At 44.1% G+C, this 17424-nt stretch overlaps 1 protein-coding gene across 2 annotated transcripts in view; it reads left to right on the top strand.

Moving 5' to 3' along the window:
• The window catches only part of kdm2aa (lysine (K)-specific demethylase 2Aa), a 35404-nt gene that overhangs the window by 889 nt on the left and 17091 nt on the right, over window positions 1-17424 (top strand). Inside the window, exons 2-15 of one of the 2 annotated variants that reach the window (XM_079758918.1) lie at window positions 246-384; window positions 935-1013; window positions 1117-1163; window positions 1588-1766; window positions 3521-3627; window positions 3773-3866; window positions 4177-4330; window positions 4896-5011; window positions 5091-5217; window positions 5296-5540; window positions 6403-6480; window positions 6616-6743; window positions 13381-13504; window positions 15030-15158. In XM_079758918.1, coding sequence (XP_079615044.1) covers window positions 246-384; window positions 935-1013; window positions 1117-1163; window positions 1588-1766; window positions 3521-3627; window positions 3773-3866; window positions 4177-4330; window positions 4896-5011; window positions 5091-5217; window positions 5296-5540; window positions 6403-6480; window positions 6616-6743; window positions 13381-13504; window positions 15030-15158 — 1746 coding nt within the window. Of the gene's footprint in view, window positions 1-245; window positions 385-934; window positions 1014-1116; window positions 1164-1587; window positions 1767-3520; window positions 3628-3772; window positions 3867-4176; window positions 4331-4895; window positions 5012-5090; window positions 5541-6402; window positions 6481-6615; window positions 6744-13380; window positions 13505-15029; window positions 15159-17424 lie in introns of both variants that reach the window. The other variant, XM_079758917.1, reaches the window with a different exon arrangement.

Raw genomic sequence — 17424 nt, forward strand, 5'->3', positions numbered from 1 at the left:
TGAGCTGTTGTTTGCAGTGTAAATCACGTTTTTCGTCTGTATTTTGAAATGTCAATGTTATGGCTGTAATAAGGATAGTCATATTAAATGTGTCACATATTTACAAAAGGGACTTGATTTGATTAACACTTTTGAAGAATAAATCTTCCATTTTCCTCTTTCTCGCATTCCTAATCAGACTTGCCTACTTTCTATTAATAAATTTGTCTCTCTCTTTGTCCGTTGCCTTCCTTTCCAAAATAAAGCGCACAGGTACCCGGAGACGTTACCATGACGACGGCATCTCAGACGAGGAGATCGATGGACGCAGGATGTTTGACCTGGAGGACAAAGTGCACAGCGAGCGGTTCAGCTCGGACAGGGTGGTACGGATGGAGGGCAAGGGTACGAACCAAGTACTGCTTGGACTGTTTAAAGAGAAGACCACATTTAGTACGCCTCACCATTTATACTACTGGACTTATCGCACTGGGAAACTATTCCCGCTGGGGAGAGAAGCTAAAACATACTATCGGACACCAATGTTCTTTGAAAATTTTTGGATTTAAAATCAACACTGTAGACTTGCCACTGTAGATATCCCCTTATCAGAATGAATGCTTCATCCTCTCCACCAATGGATTTCTCTTTGGTTAAATATCTCTAATGAAACAGGAAACAAGGCGTATTTCAGTCCTTTAGTTTATGTGTCCCCCCACAAATCCTGCTATAGGACTGCTGAATCTGGCATTGTTATGCAATGGTTATGTTTCAATTTTTATCCTTTCAACCCTTTCACCATTCATAGATTACTGGGGTAATACAGTATTTGTCGTGGTCCGGAAAACATTTTCTGAACGTCGACTTGTAATTATCAGACATAATTTAGTAATATATTCAAAGGACTGACAGAATGTTTTGTGGGCATGCCATCTCCATGTTCTGCTGCTTTCAGATCTGACATATGAGTACATTCAAAGAGGAGGTCTGAGGGATCCCATCATCTTCGAGAAGCCAAATGGATTGGGAATCAAGTAAGCTAACATCTAACAAGTTCTGCCGTTGATATGTGGATTAAATCAAATGGCGAATGGCCATTTGGATCTGAGATTTTCTCTCCTTCTTGTTTGACTTCAGAATGCCAGATCCTGACTTCAGTGTGAACGACGTTAAGATCTTTGTAGGTTAGTAAATCCAACCTGTCCATCCCTTATTAATTGCCTGTACATTACTTGATATCCTTGTTACATTACACATTGTTTTAATAAGTTGATGTCTTGATGCAGCACACTTCCCCACCAACGCTTCTCACATCAAAGCAAACAATGGCAACCATTAGTTTTTTCTCAAACTCATGGAACGACAAAAGTATTAAAAAATACAGATGAAATTGGTTTCGATAAAATATGTACAATATTATTATTTGAATCTGAACAATTGACAATTGTTATATGGTTCAGCTATTTATTTTTCCCTTGTTTAGTTGGCTACTTTTAGATATGGAATGCCACCGCTACACGTTGTTTAGTTTGGCGCCTTCCCCCGTCCAACGCGGTGAGTCTCAGTAAGAACTAACCCCCATCCCCCAAACGCCATCCCCCCCTTCAGGGAGCAGACGCATGGTGGACGTGATGGACGTGAGCACGCAGAAAGGCACGGAGATGTCCATGGCGCAGTGGAGGCGCTACTATGAGACGCCACACGCACAGCGGGACAAGCTGTACAACGTCATCTCCCTTGAGTTCAGCCACACCAAGCTGGAGAATCTGGTCAAGAGACCGGCCACGGTATGCACACTCAGATAACATGGAAGAGCATTTTCACTCAAAGAGACCTAATGTTTGGAGGAGGCCCATCCTCATGTAGATTCGGACGTATGCAAGCTTTCAGGAGACATTCTTGATTTGCGAAGACATTTCAAGTGTGTGTGTGTGTGTGTGTGTGTGTGTGTGTGTGTGTTAGAGATGTCCCGATCCGATTGGCCCAGTAAGATTGATTGGATAGCGGAGTAAAAAATGATCCGATCCGCGCAGCGTGTCACGTGATAACCATAGTAGTCGCCAATTAGGCGCATGAGAGCTACCTGCAGTGTGGCAGTTTTCCAACCTCAAAGTGGAAAAAAAGCCTGGATAATGCACGTCTGTCCTCGGCTGCTGCCGAGCGCGATCACGCGGGGTCACGTCACATCACATCACACGCTCCAGCTTGGGCTAGAGCGGATCACAGAGTTTGTGATCGCCACGCTTATGGCGATCACTAAAGCTAACCTTTCGGACATCACGGACGTCCAATCGATTACAATGATTAATCGATTGGAAATATGATTATTATATATCGGAGGACTCCAACCATACAAGCTATATTATTTTGTGAGCTTATCTCGATCAACTAGATGTGAAAGAATAACGTCAATAACACTTCCTGGTTACTACAAGTGGTGACACACACAAAAGCACACGTGCACAGAATTGTTTCAACCATTTAAAACTATCAGCTGTAACAGCTCAGCTATTCTGTATATTATCTCAAATGTATTTAAACTTTATCACTTTAGTTATTTGTTTGATTCTTCACTTTATGTTTACAACCATTTTAAAAAATGTAAATGCTGTGCATGTTTACATTGTTTACTCCTTTTAGACCTTTGAACTCAGTTCAAATCTTTTCACTTGATTTAAGCCATTCAACTTTTCTTTAGTGAGATGTTTTAAGGTGGCTATTAAGCAATTATGTTGTTAAACTTACCCAGTTTAACAAAGGAGATCCCATTTTCAATACACAACTTCTTAAGCACAGCAGTGTTTTTCACTCCACCTTTTTGTAAATAAAACTGCAGTAGCTTGACCACGGAGCAATTAAATATTGGGACGTTGTTATCAGCTGATTTTACACAGTTCTCCAGTGTGTATGTGGTGTAGAGCTCACATGAGCGCACATTTCAGTGCGCTCATCATTCATTTCCAGCCACGGCACATCTTGGAGTCACTTTTTGGAAAAACTATTTTCTTCTGCTCCGGCTCCATTTGCCTTTTCTTTGCAGGTGGTTAAACGCAACAGTAGACAAGATACCCATGTAGTTTTGTTTTGATGACTTGATGGTTAGTTATGCAAAAGCGTGGTAGTGACACAAATGAGGTCACGCATCCCTCATTATGGGCGCACTGGTACTTGCGTACCAGTTGGTCCGCAAGTACACATGTATGGACGTATGTTTGTATGTTATTATTGCACTATTGCACTATATATGGGTACTATCTCTGATTTGTCCACAGCCTAGAGCGTATTAAGCGAAGGTTCAAATGCCGTCCGTGTGTGTCTTGGTGTGTGGCTGTATGTTCTGCAGTGCTAATAGCGCCCCAGGCGTAGGGTTTCACTGTCATAGCAATCGTAGTAGTTGTGTTTGTCATATTGGCCTGGTTTATCACATTTTTCAAACCCTTGTTCGCTTTAAACTGTCTTTCTGTTCATTGTCCATTGATGTCCATTCAAAACATGATTCAAATATGCATCATATATGTGTGTTGCGTGCGGCGTTCTTTAGGTGGATATGATTGACTGGGTGGACAACATGTGGCCCCGTCACCTGAAGGAGAGACAGAGGGACTCCACCAACTCCATCACTGACATGCAGTACCCCAAAGTCCAGAAGTACGGCTGCTACCAGCAAATGACCTGTGCAAAACCAAACTATTATTACATTTTAGATTTAAGTTAATTTTGTGGCTTTTTTTTAGCTGCAGTGTAGATGCTTTAAAATGGAATGTTTTGGTTTATCTGATGTCTGCCTGCTCAGGTACTGCCTGATGAGTGTGCAGGGCTGTTACACAGACTTCCACATTGACTTCGGAGGAACATCAGTTTGGTACCATATACTGAGAGGATGCAAGGTATGTATCATTACAAATCATATGAATTGCCATACTTTTTAATTACGACAAAGCTAGACACGTTTACATGAAAGCAGCTGTTGAAGTTTGCCAATTTTAAAGTTCACGATTCAACAGGAATGTGAAAAGTCAACCTAATCATGTCCTTAACGCAGTGTTTTTAAAGTTGACCACTCAACAGGACTGAGAGAAGGCCACCTAAATCATTTCTTAACACAGTGTTTTTAAAGTTGACCATTCAACAGGACTTAGAGAAGGCTTACTAAATCATATGTCCTTAACGCAGTGTTTCTGGGCTCCACCCCACCAGGTGTTCTGGCTGATTCCCCCCACCCCTCAGAACCTGGAGCTCTATGAGAACTGGGTGTTGTCAGGGAAACAGGGCGATGTCTTCCTGGGAGACCGCGCTTCTGAGTGCCAGAGGATTGAGCTGAAGCAGGGGTACACCTTCATCATCCCTTCAGGTAACCCCTTCATCACTGAACCATGGATTTAATTACAGCACATGATCTTCTATTGCTTATGCATTCAATGCCTCTATGAAACATTTTAAGCTGTCCAAGTGACAAAAAAAAGAGAATCTACTATCTCATTTGACTGGATAGACCCGCCCATTCTGCCCGCGATTTGAATTCGCCCTGCAGAAGGGTCTGGAGAAGAGCAAAACATTTCTTTCTGCTTACGATACGTTTTTGCGGGAGCAAATCAGCAAGCTGGCTTCTCCCACCCCTGGCCCGCTATTGACTGGTTTAACACAATGACGACAGGGAAGCGGCGGCAAGCAGCCAATTGCATACAGAGTCAGTTGAACTAGGCCCGATGATCACGCCTCTTGAGCTGAAGAAAATGACAGCAGTTTCCCCAGACCAACGTGGTCTGGGAATAGCCAGGCTACTACCTCACTTCAATTGGACATACTTTCTCAGAAATGTTTCTTGCCTGGGTCACATCCCAGTCAATAGGAAAGACATGTAAGGATGTAGGAGTTTATCTATTCTTGGGCCTCAAAGCAATGTGTGTGTTGACCAGGCTGGATCCATGCCGTGTACACGCCCGTGGACACCCTGGTGTTTGGCGGCAACTTCCTCCACAGCTTCAACGTTCCAATGCAGCTGCACATCTCCAGCATCGAGGACCGCACGCGGGTGAGTCTCCAGGCTGCTGTCATTGGTTTTGTTCCCCGTATTGAGCATTGGTTCATTCCTTCTCTGATGCATCCTGCAGGTGCCCGCCAAGTTCCGCTACCCGTTCTACTTTGAGATGTGCTGGTACGCCCTGGAGCGCTACGTCTTCAGCCTCACCGGCACCTCCTACCTCACCCCTGAGTTCCAGAAGCACTCGCTGGGCATCGGTGGGTGGCCCACATGTAGCTTCCTATTCTCTCCCAGTACTCGGGAAAACCTTTCTGATGTCACACTCTACTCTACAGGCCTGAAGAAGCCGTCTCCGGCAGACCTGGACAGCGGAGACGTAGACGATATGGGCGAGGGTGGCAGTAGTGATGGAGATGCAGACGCCTCCTCTTCCAAGCCACCAGTGGGCAAAGTTCACATGGCCCCGTTCGAGCTGGAGGGGATGTGGAACCTACTGGGCAAGCTGGAAGCCCTGCCGTCCAACAAGAAGTGTGTCCCCGCCGGCATACACAACGCGCCCGCCCTGCTCACACACATCAAGGTGAGCGCTACACCGAAATAAAGATATTGGCCTTGAAGATCCCTCATGGTTTGGGGATTCCGTCTTGCCTGTCAATCACATGGCAGATGGCTCTGGCACAGGTGTGTGAGTGAAACACTCTGGGGGAGGAAGAGAGCACAGAGGGAGATGTTATTTTTTTCGCTTCAAGATCTCAAGCTCTTTCTGATCTCTGTCTGTCTGTCTGTCTCTCTCGGTCTCTCTCTCTCTGACTGTATGCAACATTCAAATATTACTAACAGCAGCTTTAAGCACACTTTTCTTTGGTCTCAACATGTAAAGCCTTATTCATAGTCTTCATGCGTGAAATGTAGGAGCCGGCATGAACCAAAACAAGGTTATTAATGCCGTGCTGAATTTCATACTGTGGTATGAAAATGAAATGGGATTTACTTCTTTTTTCCCTGGTGCATTTCTCGTTGAAAATGTAAAAAGCAAGCTTGTTCAGACGGCCTCACTGGTTGGCCTGCGGTACCAATTGTTGTGATGAACATTGTCGAGTAAAACCAAAGGACAACCATATAGAGACTCCTCTAAATGTGCGTTCACACCGAAAGCGAAGCGGATAGCCTACTCTCATTACTCGGCCGAGTTTGCCCACTTGAACCGCAAACTTTGCTTGCACAAGTGATTCAGCATCAAGCAAAATTCACAGGAAAGATCAAATAGTTAAACTTGAGGGAATGACAAATCTGCATTGTTCGAGCAGATTAACTCGAATTACACGCGAAAAGTTGCCAGCCATTGACTTTGTATGTTTTCATGCTGCGCCCGGGCTTATGGTGTAATTTGTAGTTGGATATTCAGTTTCATGTGCGTGTTTGTTCCATGTGCTCCACCAAAGGCCCTTCTTAAGGAGCATGCTAATGACAACCCAAAACTGTCCTACACTGGCAAACCAATCATCACATGGCCAAAGAGGGTGAGTGTTCAGATGTAGCCAATCAGTGTCATTTGTTAATAATAACAACTTTCACATGAATCAACCCTTTGTTTTATTCATCTTTGAGCTGCCATTTTAGTATTTGATAAAAGATGACTCCTGTCTTCTCCTCAGCCTTCGTGGTACCAGCCTCCCCCTCCACCACTGCCCCCACCGCGCCCCAAGCTGGCCACCACCCCCGTGCTGCCACGCCCCCAGAAGCCCGCCTCCTCCATGTCGGTGCTGAGACGCCGGCGCGTCAGGTGAGAGTGTAGTGTTTCCCCTAGGATGGAGTTGCAGCAGCGGAGGGGAAATGTTTTTTTTTCACCTCGCACATTTTTTTGTGTGCTTGCAAAGCGCACCCTGCCGGGAGGTTTCTATGTGTCCGCCGGCACCATAAGGGTGTACATACAGTACATTTGTGCATAATAATGAGCAGGGGAAATATGGAGTTATTGAACATAATACAAGTATAATCTTTCAAACAATTATTTACATTTATACAACAAAAAATATATTATATATAAATCAAATACATTAAAATCACATAACACAAATACTACAACAATCGAAAAGGTCTGTGCCTCTAACCAATGCATCTTCCCACTCCCTCCCCTCTCCCTATCACAAAGTTTGTAGTAGGACCATAAAGAGGCCATGCCTCTATTGAACAAGTTTTGGGGCTCTAGAGTCAATGATGGCGACGCTACTGAAATTGTTGCTAAAAAAATATGTATATTGACATTTTTTGCGAAAAAGAAATTCCTTAAAAATAAGTAGAGATATATTTTTCAAAAGTAAAGGTTGCAGTAAGACCATAAAGATCCCATGCCTATATGGAAAACGTTTTGGGGCTCTAGAGTCAATAATTAGCCTGGTCCTACCAGACTATCGTACTTCATTTCATTTGGCGAGTTTGCAGAGAGTCTGGACCCACTCAATTGACTGACGTTAACTCACTTGAAGGCGGGTGTCTGTTAAAGTTTCAAACTATTGGAATCACGTTGCTTGCAGGCTGTAAACAAACCAAACACCGTGCGTGAAGATGTCGGTCAACGAGAGCTGACTTTAACGTCATTGTTCTCAGCCACTCCCTCTGTTCGCTGATTGGATGCACAAAATTTGGACGGAGAAAACCCACTAACATACAGCAGACCCAGACGTAGTACTGAAGGGACTTTAAAATTGAGCGGAAGTAGGCTGGCGGAGCCAGGCTAGTCAATAATGACAACGCTATTGAAATTGTTCCTAATTAAGAAGAGATATATTTTTCAAAACTAAAGGTTGTAGTTGGACCATAAAGAGGCCATGCTCTATGGAACAAGTTTTGGGGCTCTAGAGTCAATAACGGCGACGCTATTGAAATTGTTGCTAAATAAAAAATCCTCAAAAATAAGAAGAGATATATTTTTCAAAACTAGAGGTTGTAGTAGGACCATAAAGAGGCCATTCCTCTATGGATCAAGTTTTGGGGCTCTAGAGTCAATAATTGCGACGCTATCGAACCTTTACCATTGTGGTCGTTTTCAGGTTTGCACTTTGCAGACGGTCCCTAAGCTCGAGGCTGAAAGCCGACAGCTCATAGAAGCCAATGCAATTCACCGTTTGGTAAAGACAGCTTGTTTGGATGAAAACAATGTTGTAGCTGGTTATCTAGGTTACTACATTTAGCTAGAGGTGTCAATTGTGTCGCAACGATGTTTCACTGATGATCTATTGAACCGCAAACTCTGAATCTGCCAATTTATTTCCAACTTTACGGAAGTTCCTCTCCGTTTATATGCTTTACTCACAGGTGTGTGAATTGACCTGGATATGAAGCGTCCGTAGCGCAAAGTAATATTTGTTTCTAAAGAGAAGACGGAGCTCTCCTCTCCTCTCTGTTTATATGCTTTACTCAGGTGTGTGAATTGACCTTGATATGAAGCGTCCGTAGCGCAAAACAATATAACATTCGTTTTTTAAAGAGATAAGACGGAGCTCTCCTCTCCTCTCCGTTCCGTTCTGTTTATATGCATTACTCACAAGTATGTGAATTGACCTGGATATGAAGCGCATATCCAGCGTCCGTAGCGCACGGAATATTATATTATTTTGCGTAGCGCAAAGTAATCTACGATTTGATCTTAAAGAGATAAGCTGAAGCTCTCCTTGTTAAAATAAATAAATTCATGCACCTAGCAGCGGCGTACCGTCGCTGCTAGGTGCATGTAGGGGAAACACTGGAGTGTAGTGAGGCTGTGTGTTAGGTGAGTGTAGTGAGGCTGTGTGTCAGGTGAGAGTGTAGTGAGGCTGTATGTCAGGTGAGAGTGTAGTGAGGCTGTGTGTCAAGTGAGAGTGTAGTGAGGCTGTGTGTCAAGTAAGAGTGTAGTGAGGCTGTGTGTCAGGTGAGAGTGTAGTGAGGCTGTGTGTCAGGTGAGGATGTGTGTCAGGTGAGAGTGTAGTGAAGCTGTGTGTCAGGTGAGAGTGTAGTGAGGCTGTGTGTCAGGTGAGAGTGTAGTGAGGCTGTGTGTCAGGTGAGGCTGTGTGTCAGGTGAGAGTGTAGTGAGGCTGTGTGTCAGGTGAGTGTGTAGTGAGGCTGTGTGTCAGGTGAGAGTGTAGTGAGGCTGTGTGTCAGGTGAGCGTGTAGTGAGGCTGTGTGTCAGGTGAGTGTGTAGTGAGGCTGTGTGTCAGGTGAGAGTGTAGTGAGGCTGTGTGTCAGGTGAGAGTGTAGTGAGGCTGTGTGTCAGGTGAGAGTGTAGTGAGGCTGTGTGTCAGGTGAGAGTGTAGTGAGGCTGTGTGTCAGGTGAGAGTGTAGTGAGGCTGTGTGTCAGGTGAGTGTGTAGAGAGGCTGTGTGTCAGGTGAGAGTGTAGTAAGAGTGTAGTGATGCTGTGTGTCAGGTGAGAGTGTGTAGTGAGGCTGTGTCAGGTGAGAGTGTGTAGTGATGCTGTGTCAGGTGAGAGTGTGTAGTGATGCTGTGTCAGGTGAGAGGGTGTAGTGATGATGTGTCGGGTGAGAGTCTGTAGTGATGCTGTGTCAGGTGAGAGTGTGTAGTGAGAGTGTAGTGATGCTGTGTGTCAGGTGAGGCTGTGGGTCAGGTGAGAGTGTAGTGATACTGTGTCAGGTGAGATTGTGCAGTAGGGTTGTACGGAATAGAATAAAATGTATATGACGGTATGATTTGAGGTATAGACGGTTACGGTATATATCACGCTATGTTAAAGGTCCCATGGCATGAAAATCTCACGTTATGAGGTTTTCTAACATTAATATGAGTTCCCCTAGCCTGCCTATCGTCCCTCAGTGGCTAAAACTTGCGTTCGGTTTATAACGAGCACCAGGTATCCTGCCCGCCTTTGAAAAAAATGGAAGCTCAGGCGAGCTGATTTGGAATGTGGCCCAATATGTCGTCATAAGGGGCCAAGTTACCTCCCCTTTCTCTGCCTTGCCCGCCCAGAGAATTTGGCCCGACAATAAGCTACGACTGCGAGCGCCACATGTGTGTGTGTGTGTGTGTGTTTGTGTGATTGCACAAAATGTAACACAAGTGTTGTACACTTCATTGTTATTTGGATAACCGTTCTGCTGTTGGTGTTATGGCGCATAACACGTCGGTTCTCTGATGTCTCTGGTATTTCCACAATAAGACTGTAGTTGGGGTTATCTCAGCCATGGTTGAGAAGGAATTGGGGGAAACAAACTTTGGCTTTGACTCCCTGAAGTACATGAACTCCGACATGGAGGAGAAAGGGATTGTTGCCCAGGTTTGTCTACCGCCGCCCAGCGGGAAAGCAGGCAGCAGGGCAGCAGGCAGCACCGAGGCGGTGGTGCCTCGGCAGCGGGGCTCCGGCACGAGACAATCGCAGGCAACAATCCCCAAACAGTCTACTTCAGATTGATGTGGAAGAACCAGAGACGTCGGAGAACCCGACCCAGTCGTTTGAGATTCATAATATCATCTGGAGGCGCACACAGCTTTTGGCCGTGATAATATGTATTATGTTATAGATATCTTTGTATAGTATGATATTATTTAGACTAGAGTTTTCGCGTGCAACTACTTATAATTAAACCCATAGCAATAATGTGGAAACCCCAGTCAATAATGTAACACATTTCTGAGCGCATAATATAATAACATTTTGCCTATAATTTTACAACGTATAACATTCGTTCACCACAAATGACTCTTAAAACCAGTGCCAAAATTGTAATATATTTTAACCATTCAGCGGACAAAAGGCAACAGGCTGATTATCATTTAGAGGGCCACTCAATGCCATGCAGAACCGTCATCAACACGCCCACTGAAGTGGTGTGAGAAATACCGACTTTCTACTCCTCATTCACATATAAGGAAATTTACATATCCTACAGAGAAAAAAATACCTCAGGGGTAGTATTATTCAGGAGATTTTCAGGGTACAAATATCCCACCCATACGGCCTATCAGGAGAATATGAGGAATTACACGTGTGTCTGAAAGCAGCTTGTGTGTGAGCATATGATTACATTATAAAATTTGTCAATTTATGGTTACAGGGGTAGTACAATGGAAAGTGTAGTATACTATGCATGCAAATCAATTATTAAATAGCTTAACTGTTATTCAGGGCTGAAAAGTGCATTGACATTTAAAATGCAAGGCAACTACTATTGGTTAGTTGAAAAATAATAATCATCATTGTGATTAAACATCTCTTCCAGTGTCCTGGCCAAGACAGGTAGCAGTAGCCTACAGTCACACACAGCATACACACAAAATATAAAACAACTAAAACAGTTCACAGGGGGGAGGGGGGGATATCAATATCGCAAGACATTTGGGGAGGCTCAAGAAGGGGAGTAATATTAAGTTTGAGCAACAAAGTGTGAAGACATTTCGGGAGGCTCAAGGAGGCGAGTAATATTACATTTGAGCAACAAAGTGTAGTCTTGTGGTGGACTATAGACATAATTCACCATACTGTGTTATTGACATTTTTCGTTTTTCGTATTTTTGTTATAGGGACACTGTCTCTTTAAGAATCACGTGACTTCTTTGTTGATATGCCAGTCGGTGCAATGTTTGAATTTAATGTTTTTCATATGACCAAATGAACGATGTTGCTTGTCGCGGTGAGAAATTGTCTCTTCCCTTATTTTATCGCAATTTCTACAGTCTATAGACACATTTTATACACACAATACCATCAGTAGATCACCCGTCGACGCCATTTTGTTTTTAAGACTCGATAAGTAGATTGGCGAACACAGAGCTTGCGTGTTGCTGACGGGTGTTACAATCTCTGTGTTCGTCAATCTACCTATCAAGTCTTAAAAACAAAATGGCGTCATACTGATGGTATTGTGTGTATAAAATGTCCTTTTTAATAAACAATCTGTACACTTACAAAGTTGTCAATGCCTCGTTTTATATGTTAAGACCCTTATTATACTACCAAAGAAGTGTAGGGCTACTTTTAGCCTTTAATTGGTTTAAAATAGCGATTTAGTTTTTACCATACCCAGTGCCCCTATCGTTACAAGTTCATAGCGTTTTGATAGAATCGGCTAAAAACAGCCAACTGAAGAAAGCGACTATACACGGTTTTTGTGCTCCAAAACGAACGTTTCAACTCATTATCATAAGAAACTTATTCCAAATCCATTTTACACCGGAATTACCCTTTAATTTTATCTTCTAATTGCAATATAAATGTGTTTGAAGGGGCAAAATACTGGTTAGGCAGCAAAACTGCACGAAAAAAAACTGCTGAATCTTTTCTCAAGTTACTTCCATCTCTGAAAAACACTAATGTTTAGTAGTATGGATTTCTTTCTCCACTTTCTTGCGGACCTTGCTGTATAGTTTTCTCATCTAAATTTGGCTGAAGTGTGTGCGGGCTGGTAACGCATACCTGGGATCGAGTGTTTTGACCATCTCTGTAAAACCCTTTCTATCGCATTTTAAAAGGGAACCATGTGCTTACACAGGTTAACAGTGACAGAGTTTGTTATCTCGTTCCACCGCTGGCTTTTTTGATCGTAAGGACTGGCTTTGGGCAATGCATGTGGAAGCGATATCTGGGAAAGAGATGCAGAGACAGCTTCACGCTACCAGTGTCTGTCTCGTACGTAGTGGAATTAGAGCTCGTGAAGGGACTATTGCGCAAGCACGCAGGTTGCTGCTCACCTGCGCAATAGCATACTGCCTGAGAAGGCAGTATCGCTGTCAAATCTGTCCCTGGGAAAAGTAAAGTTGCGCCGAATTGAAAAAGGAACTACGTTTCGTTACCATATTTTCAGTAGTTGAGCGTAACTTTACTTTTTACATGAAAAAGTAGATACGTTACTGTATTAACATGTTACTTAATTTGTAACGCGTTACACACAACACTGTCTAACGGTCACACCGGCCTCACGGTAACGTCAAAATCCATACCGTAGCGCAATTTCTCACCGGTGTACTTTCTATACCGTTTATACCGTACCACCCTAGTATGTAGTGATGCTTTGTGTCAGGTGAGAGTGTGTATTGATGCTGTGTGTCAGGTGAGGGTGTATAGTTTACCACATTAATCTGGTAATTTAATTTTTATTAATTAAGTACTTGGCTCCTGAACATTTTTTAGTGGCTAAACAAAGCTTACACATTATTGTTTGTTTGTTTGAAAAATATTTTTTTAAAGTAGTGTAATGTATTGCTAAAAATGTAATTTCTTCTCCCTTTTCCAATCAGTTCCACTCTCTGCATCCATGCAAGAACAAAATAATATTAATAATATCTTTGTAAAGTGTTATTTTTTAGCACATTACAAGTCATTGCACTAGAGTGAAGGCTTCGTAATGAATGGGCTTGCTTTGAAGAAGCATTTCAGAACCGTGTCTAGGCATTTTAGAGTATTGTACCAATGCTGTGTGTCTCCTCCCCTGGCCAGGTGCAAGCGCTGTGAGGCCTGCATGAGGACCGAATGTGGCGACTGCAACTTCTGCAGAGACATGAAGAAGTTTGGCGGGCCGGGGAAACTGAAGCAGACCTGCGTCCTGCGCCAGTGTCTCGCTGTGAGTGTGTCCCCATGTCTTGACTCTCTGTTTGATAGTGTGTCCCCAAGTCCTGACTGGCTGTCTGTGAGTGTGTCCCCATGTCCTGACTGTTTCTGTGAGTCTGTCCCCACGTCCTGACTGTCTGTCTGAGTGTGTCCCAATGTCCTGACTGTTTCTGTGAGTGTGTCCACACGTTCTCACCATCTGTCTGTGAGTGTGTCCCCACGCCCTGACTGTCTGTCTGTGAGTGTGTCCCCAAGTCCTGACTGGCTGGCTGTGAGTGTGTCCCCACGTCCTGACTGTTTCTGTGAGTGTGTCCCCATGTCCTTACTGTCTGTCTGTGAGTGTGTCCCCAGGTCCTGACTGTCTCTCTGTGAGTGTCCCCATGTCCTGACTGGTTGACTGTGAGTGTGTCCCCATGTCCTCTCTATGTGTCCTAACTGTCAGTGTGTTCCCACGTCCTGTCTGTGAGTGTGTCCTGACTGGCTGGCTTGGAGTCGATCCCCACGTCCCGTCTGTGTGATCTGACTGTATGTGTGTACACACGGGGACACATCTGTCCTGTCTGTGTGTCCCCACGTCCTGACTTTCTGTCTGTCCCCTCGACCTGTCTGTGTGTCGCCACGTCCGTCTGTACCCACATCATGACTGTCTGTCTTGGAGTGTGTCCTCACGTCCTGAGTGTCTGTCTGTCTGTCCCCACATCATGACGTCTGTGAGTGTGTCCCCAAGTCCTGACTGGCTGGCTGTGAGTGTGTCCCCAAGTCCTGACTGTTTCTGTGAGTGTGTCCCCACGCCCTGACTGTCTGTTCTGTGAGTGTCCCCATGTCCTGACTGTCTGTTTGTGATTGTGTCCCCACGTCCTCTCTGTGTGTCCTGACTGTCAGTGTGTCCCCACGTTCTGTCTGTGAGTGTGTCCTGACTGTCTGACTGGGAGTCTCCTGTCTGCGTGATCTGACTGTGTGTACACACAGGGACACACGTCCTGTCTGTGTGTCCCCACGTCCTGACTTTCTGTCTTTCCCCTCGTCCTGTCTATGTGTCCTGACTGTCTGTATGTCCCCACGTCCTGAGTGTCTGTCTATCTGTGTGTCCCCACGTCTTGACTGTGTCTGTCCCCACATCCTGAGTGTCTGTCTATCCCCACATCATGACTGTGTGTCTGTCCCCACGTCATGACTGTCTGTCTGGGAGTGTGACCCCACGTCCTGATTGACCTGTCACTACTTAACCAGGTTTATATGCCGCCCATGCATACAATTTTGACAGGAATACCAAAACCAGTTGTACCTGAGGAATAACTCCCCCGACTGTTGAATATAATGGGAACACACTATGAATTTGCGTTATACTGTCTTTTGCATGGTTTGCTATGCAACCATTTGATAAACAAAGGGTTGGGACTACATCCAGAAAATTGTTCCAGTGGACCTTCCAATACCTGCTCATCAAGCTGTTGTTCATGAATTGCTAGTCAAGCGTGTAGCCCGCCTAACGGTTTTCTAACCCTAACCCTTACCATGTCCACCCTGGCCCTGTGCAGCCCGGCCTCCCCCTGTCGGCGGTGTGCGAGGTGTGCCAGGAGCCAAACCAGGACGACACGGGCGATCCCAGCCTCCTCCTGATGGAGTGCTCCAACTGCGCAGAGATCGTCCACCCTGCCTGCCTCACGGTTTGACCTTTTGACCCCTTCTCTGAGAGAGCGCTACTGAGAATCCTACATTAACTGTTCTAGAATGCTCCCCTGGCTGAGTTAAAGACAGCGCTGCCAGGCTAGCACTCCTGAAATGTATTCTGGGTAACGTAGGAAAATTGCACACTGTAGCAGATTGCGGTAAGACTAACACGACAGCAAGAGACATTTTATAAAGATGTCAAAGTGTTTTAGTCTGTATTTTATCGTGGATAAAATCCATGGTCACATACACTCATAAAAATACTAATAGATTTGAATGATCAAGGCTTCATTGTCACTGCACAGAGTAACAACATCTCCTGAGTTTGTTTGCAAAGAGCTGGCTTATCCGGCCCGGATCTCTAAGGTAACCCCAAAATCTGTGGCTTCCCTGACCATTCACAATGCTCTAAAATTGAATCTACGGGCCTTCCCCGGCCCCTATTAGCATTTATCATCCCCCCTCCCCGTGCTCACATTACAGTCTCATACAGTAATTCAAGCATTACGTACAAAAGGGTTACATATTAAACATTACAGTTGCATGAAGTTGCATATTATACATTACACTTATATGAAGTGAGGTCTTTGATTAAAATCCATTCATCGCCTTGTTTCATCACCTGATCTTAAATCACCATGACTTACCACATGTGTTTAAGAAATGAGCCCTGTGAAAGTAATATTAATTTAAACAGTAAAATATGCATTTGTAATAGTTAACAATACCACTTTATTTGTCTGTGGCATATAGAGTCATAATCATAAGCTGGTAGTGTCTGATTTTAACCAGGGTATGGGTGAGTTAACTTAAACGTCTAAGTTGAAGCCTACAAGTAAACATTCCAAGACCATAAGACCCCTTTCAAACGGAACCGATTTTTGGGGGAAAATGCATAAGTCTTGTTCATTTTGGCCGACCGTCCAGACAGATCCGGCGTTTCCGGTGCCCGAAAACGCACTTTTCTGAAACCAGGTCCCCAGGTTAATAAGTTAAAAACGGAGCTATGCGCTTTCGTGTTAGGATTTGTGTATACGCCTGAAACGCAAACCATGACATCATCGCCCCCCCCCACCAGCTGGGCGACGTTAGAGTTGCGTTGAATTATTATTATTTTTTATGTTTTGTATTATTTTTGTAGCTTTAAATACAGCCCCATGGTAAATGTAATTAATAACTGTACATTAAAAGTATTTCTGCGCAATCTAAAAGGTTTAACAACTGCTATCTCCTCCTCGACTGAACGTTTCTATACAGCGTGCAGGATGGATGTGCTCCACTTTTTTTTGTTTTTGCTTTATGTTTCTACAGCTCGATGCGTTTTCGCAATGAGTCCATCTTCCAATGTTGTGTTGGTCATGCTAAAGAATGATTTATTTATTTTTAGTGAATAATTCACAACATAAGGAACTTAATAAATTATAAAAATCGCACATTAAATCACAATATTGGTCAAAATAATCGCAATTAGATTATTTCCCCAAATCGTTCAGCCCTAGTGGACGGGGCCTAAGATAGGAGAAACCACAGGGGGTAACAGATGTCTCTGTAAGGGGCCATTTATATGAGTCGTCGGGCGTTCATTGGAATGCAGGCAAAGGGAGGCCAGGAGATCTCAATACAGTGTTTAAATTTGGCTCCATTGTAGCAGTATTTACCTTATATTCTTGTATAATTTATACTTAAAGGGAACCTTACTTATACTTATTATCTAAGTGAACTGAGAAATAGACTGATGTCATTGACTACAGAGGGATGTCTGTCTGAGGCCCTGTCCACACGGGCGAAAAAACAATCTTTTCCCCTCCGTTTTCCTTTGATGCGTTTCAGGAATATCTCCGTAAAGACGGATTCATTGCGTAAACGCATTGAGCTGTAGAAATGCTGTAGTACATATTTAAGGCGCGGGTTCTCCACAAAAAAAAAGTGGAGCGCATCAATCCTGCACACATCCAGCCTGCGAGCTATATACAAACATTCAATCGAGGAGGAGATAGCAGTTGTTCAACCTTTTAGATTGAGCAGAAATACTTTTTAATGTACGGTTGGTAATGAAATTGACCAAGGGGCTGTATTCAAATCTACAAAAAAAGAAAAGAAAAAAAAATCCAACTCTAACGTCACCCAGCTGCTGGGGGGGCCATGACGTCATCGTTTGCGTTTCAGGTGTCCACACGAATCCTAACACGAAAACGCATACGTTCGTTTTTAATTCATCCACCGTGGGACCTGGTTTCAGAAAAGTGCTTTTTCGGACACCGG

Source organism: Pollachius pollachius (genome assembly GCF_949987615.1).
Source record: "Pollachius pollachius genome assembly, chromosome: 2".
NCBI classification, from domain to species: Eukaryota; Metazoa; Chordata; class Actinopteri; order Gadiformes; family Gadidae; genus Pollachius; species Pollachius pollachius.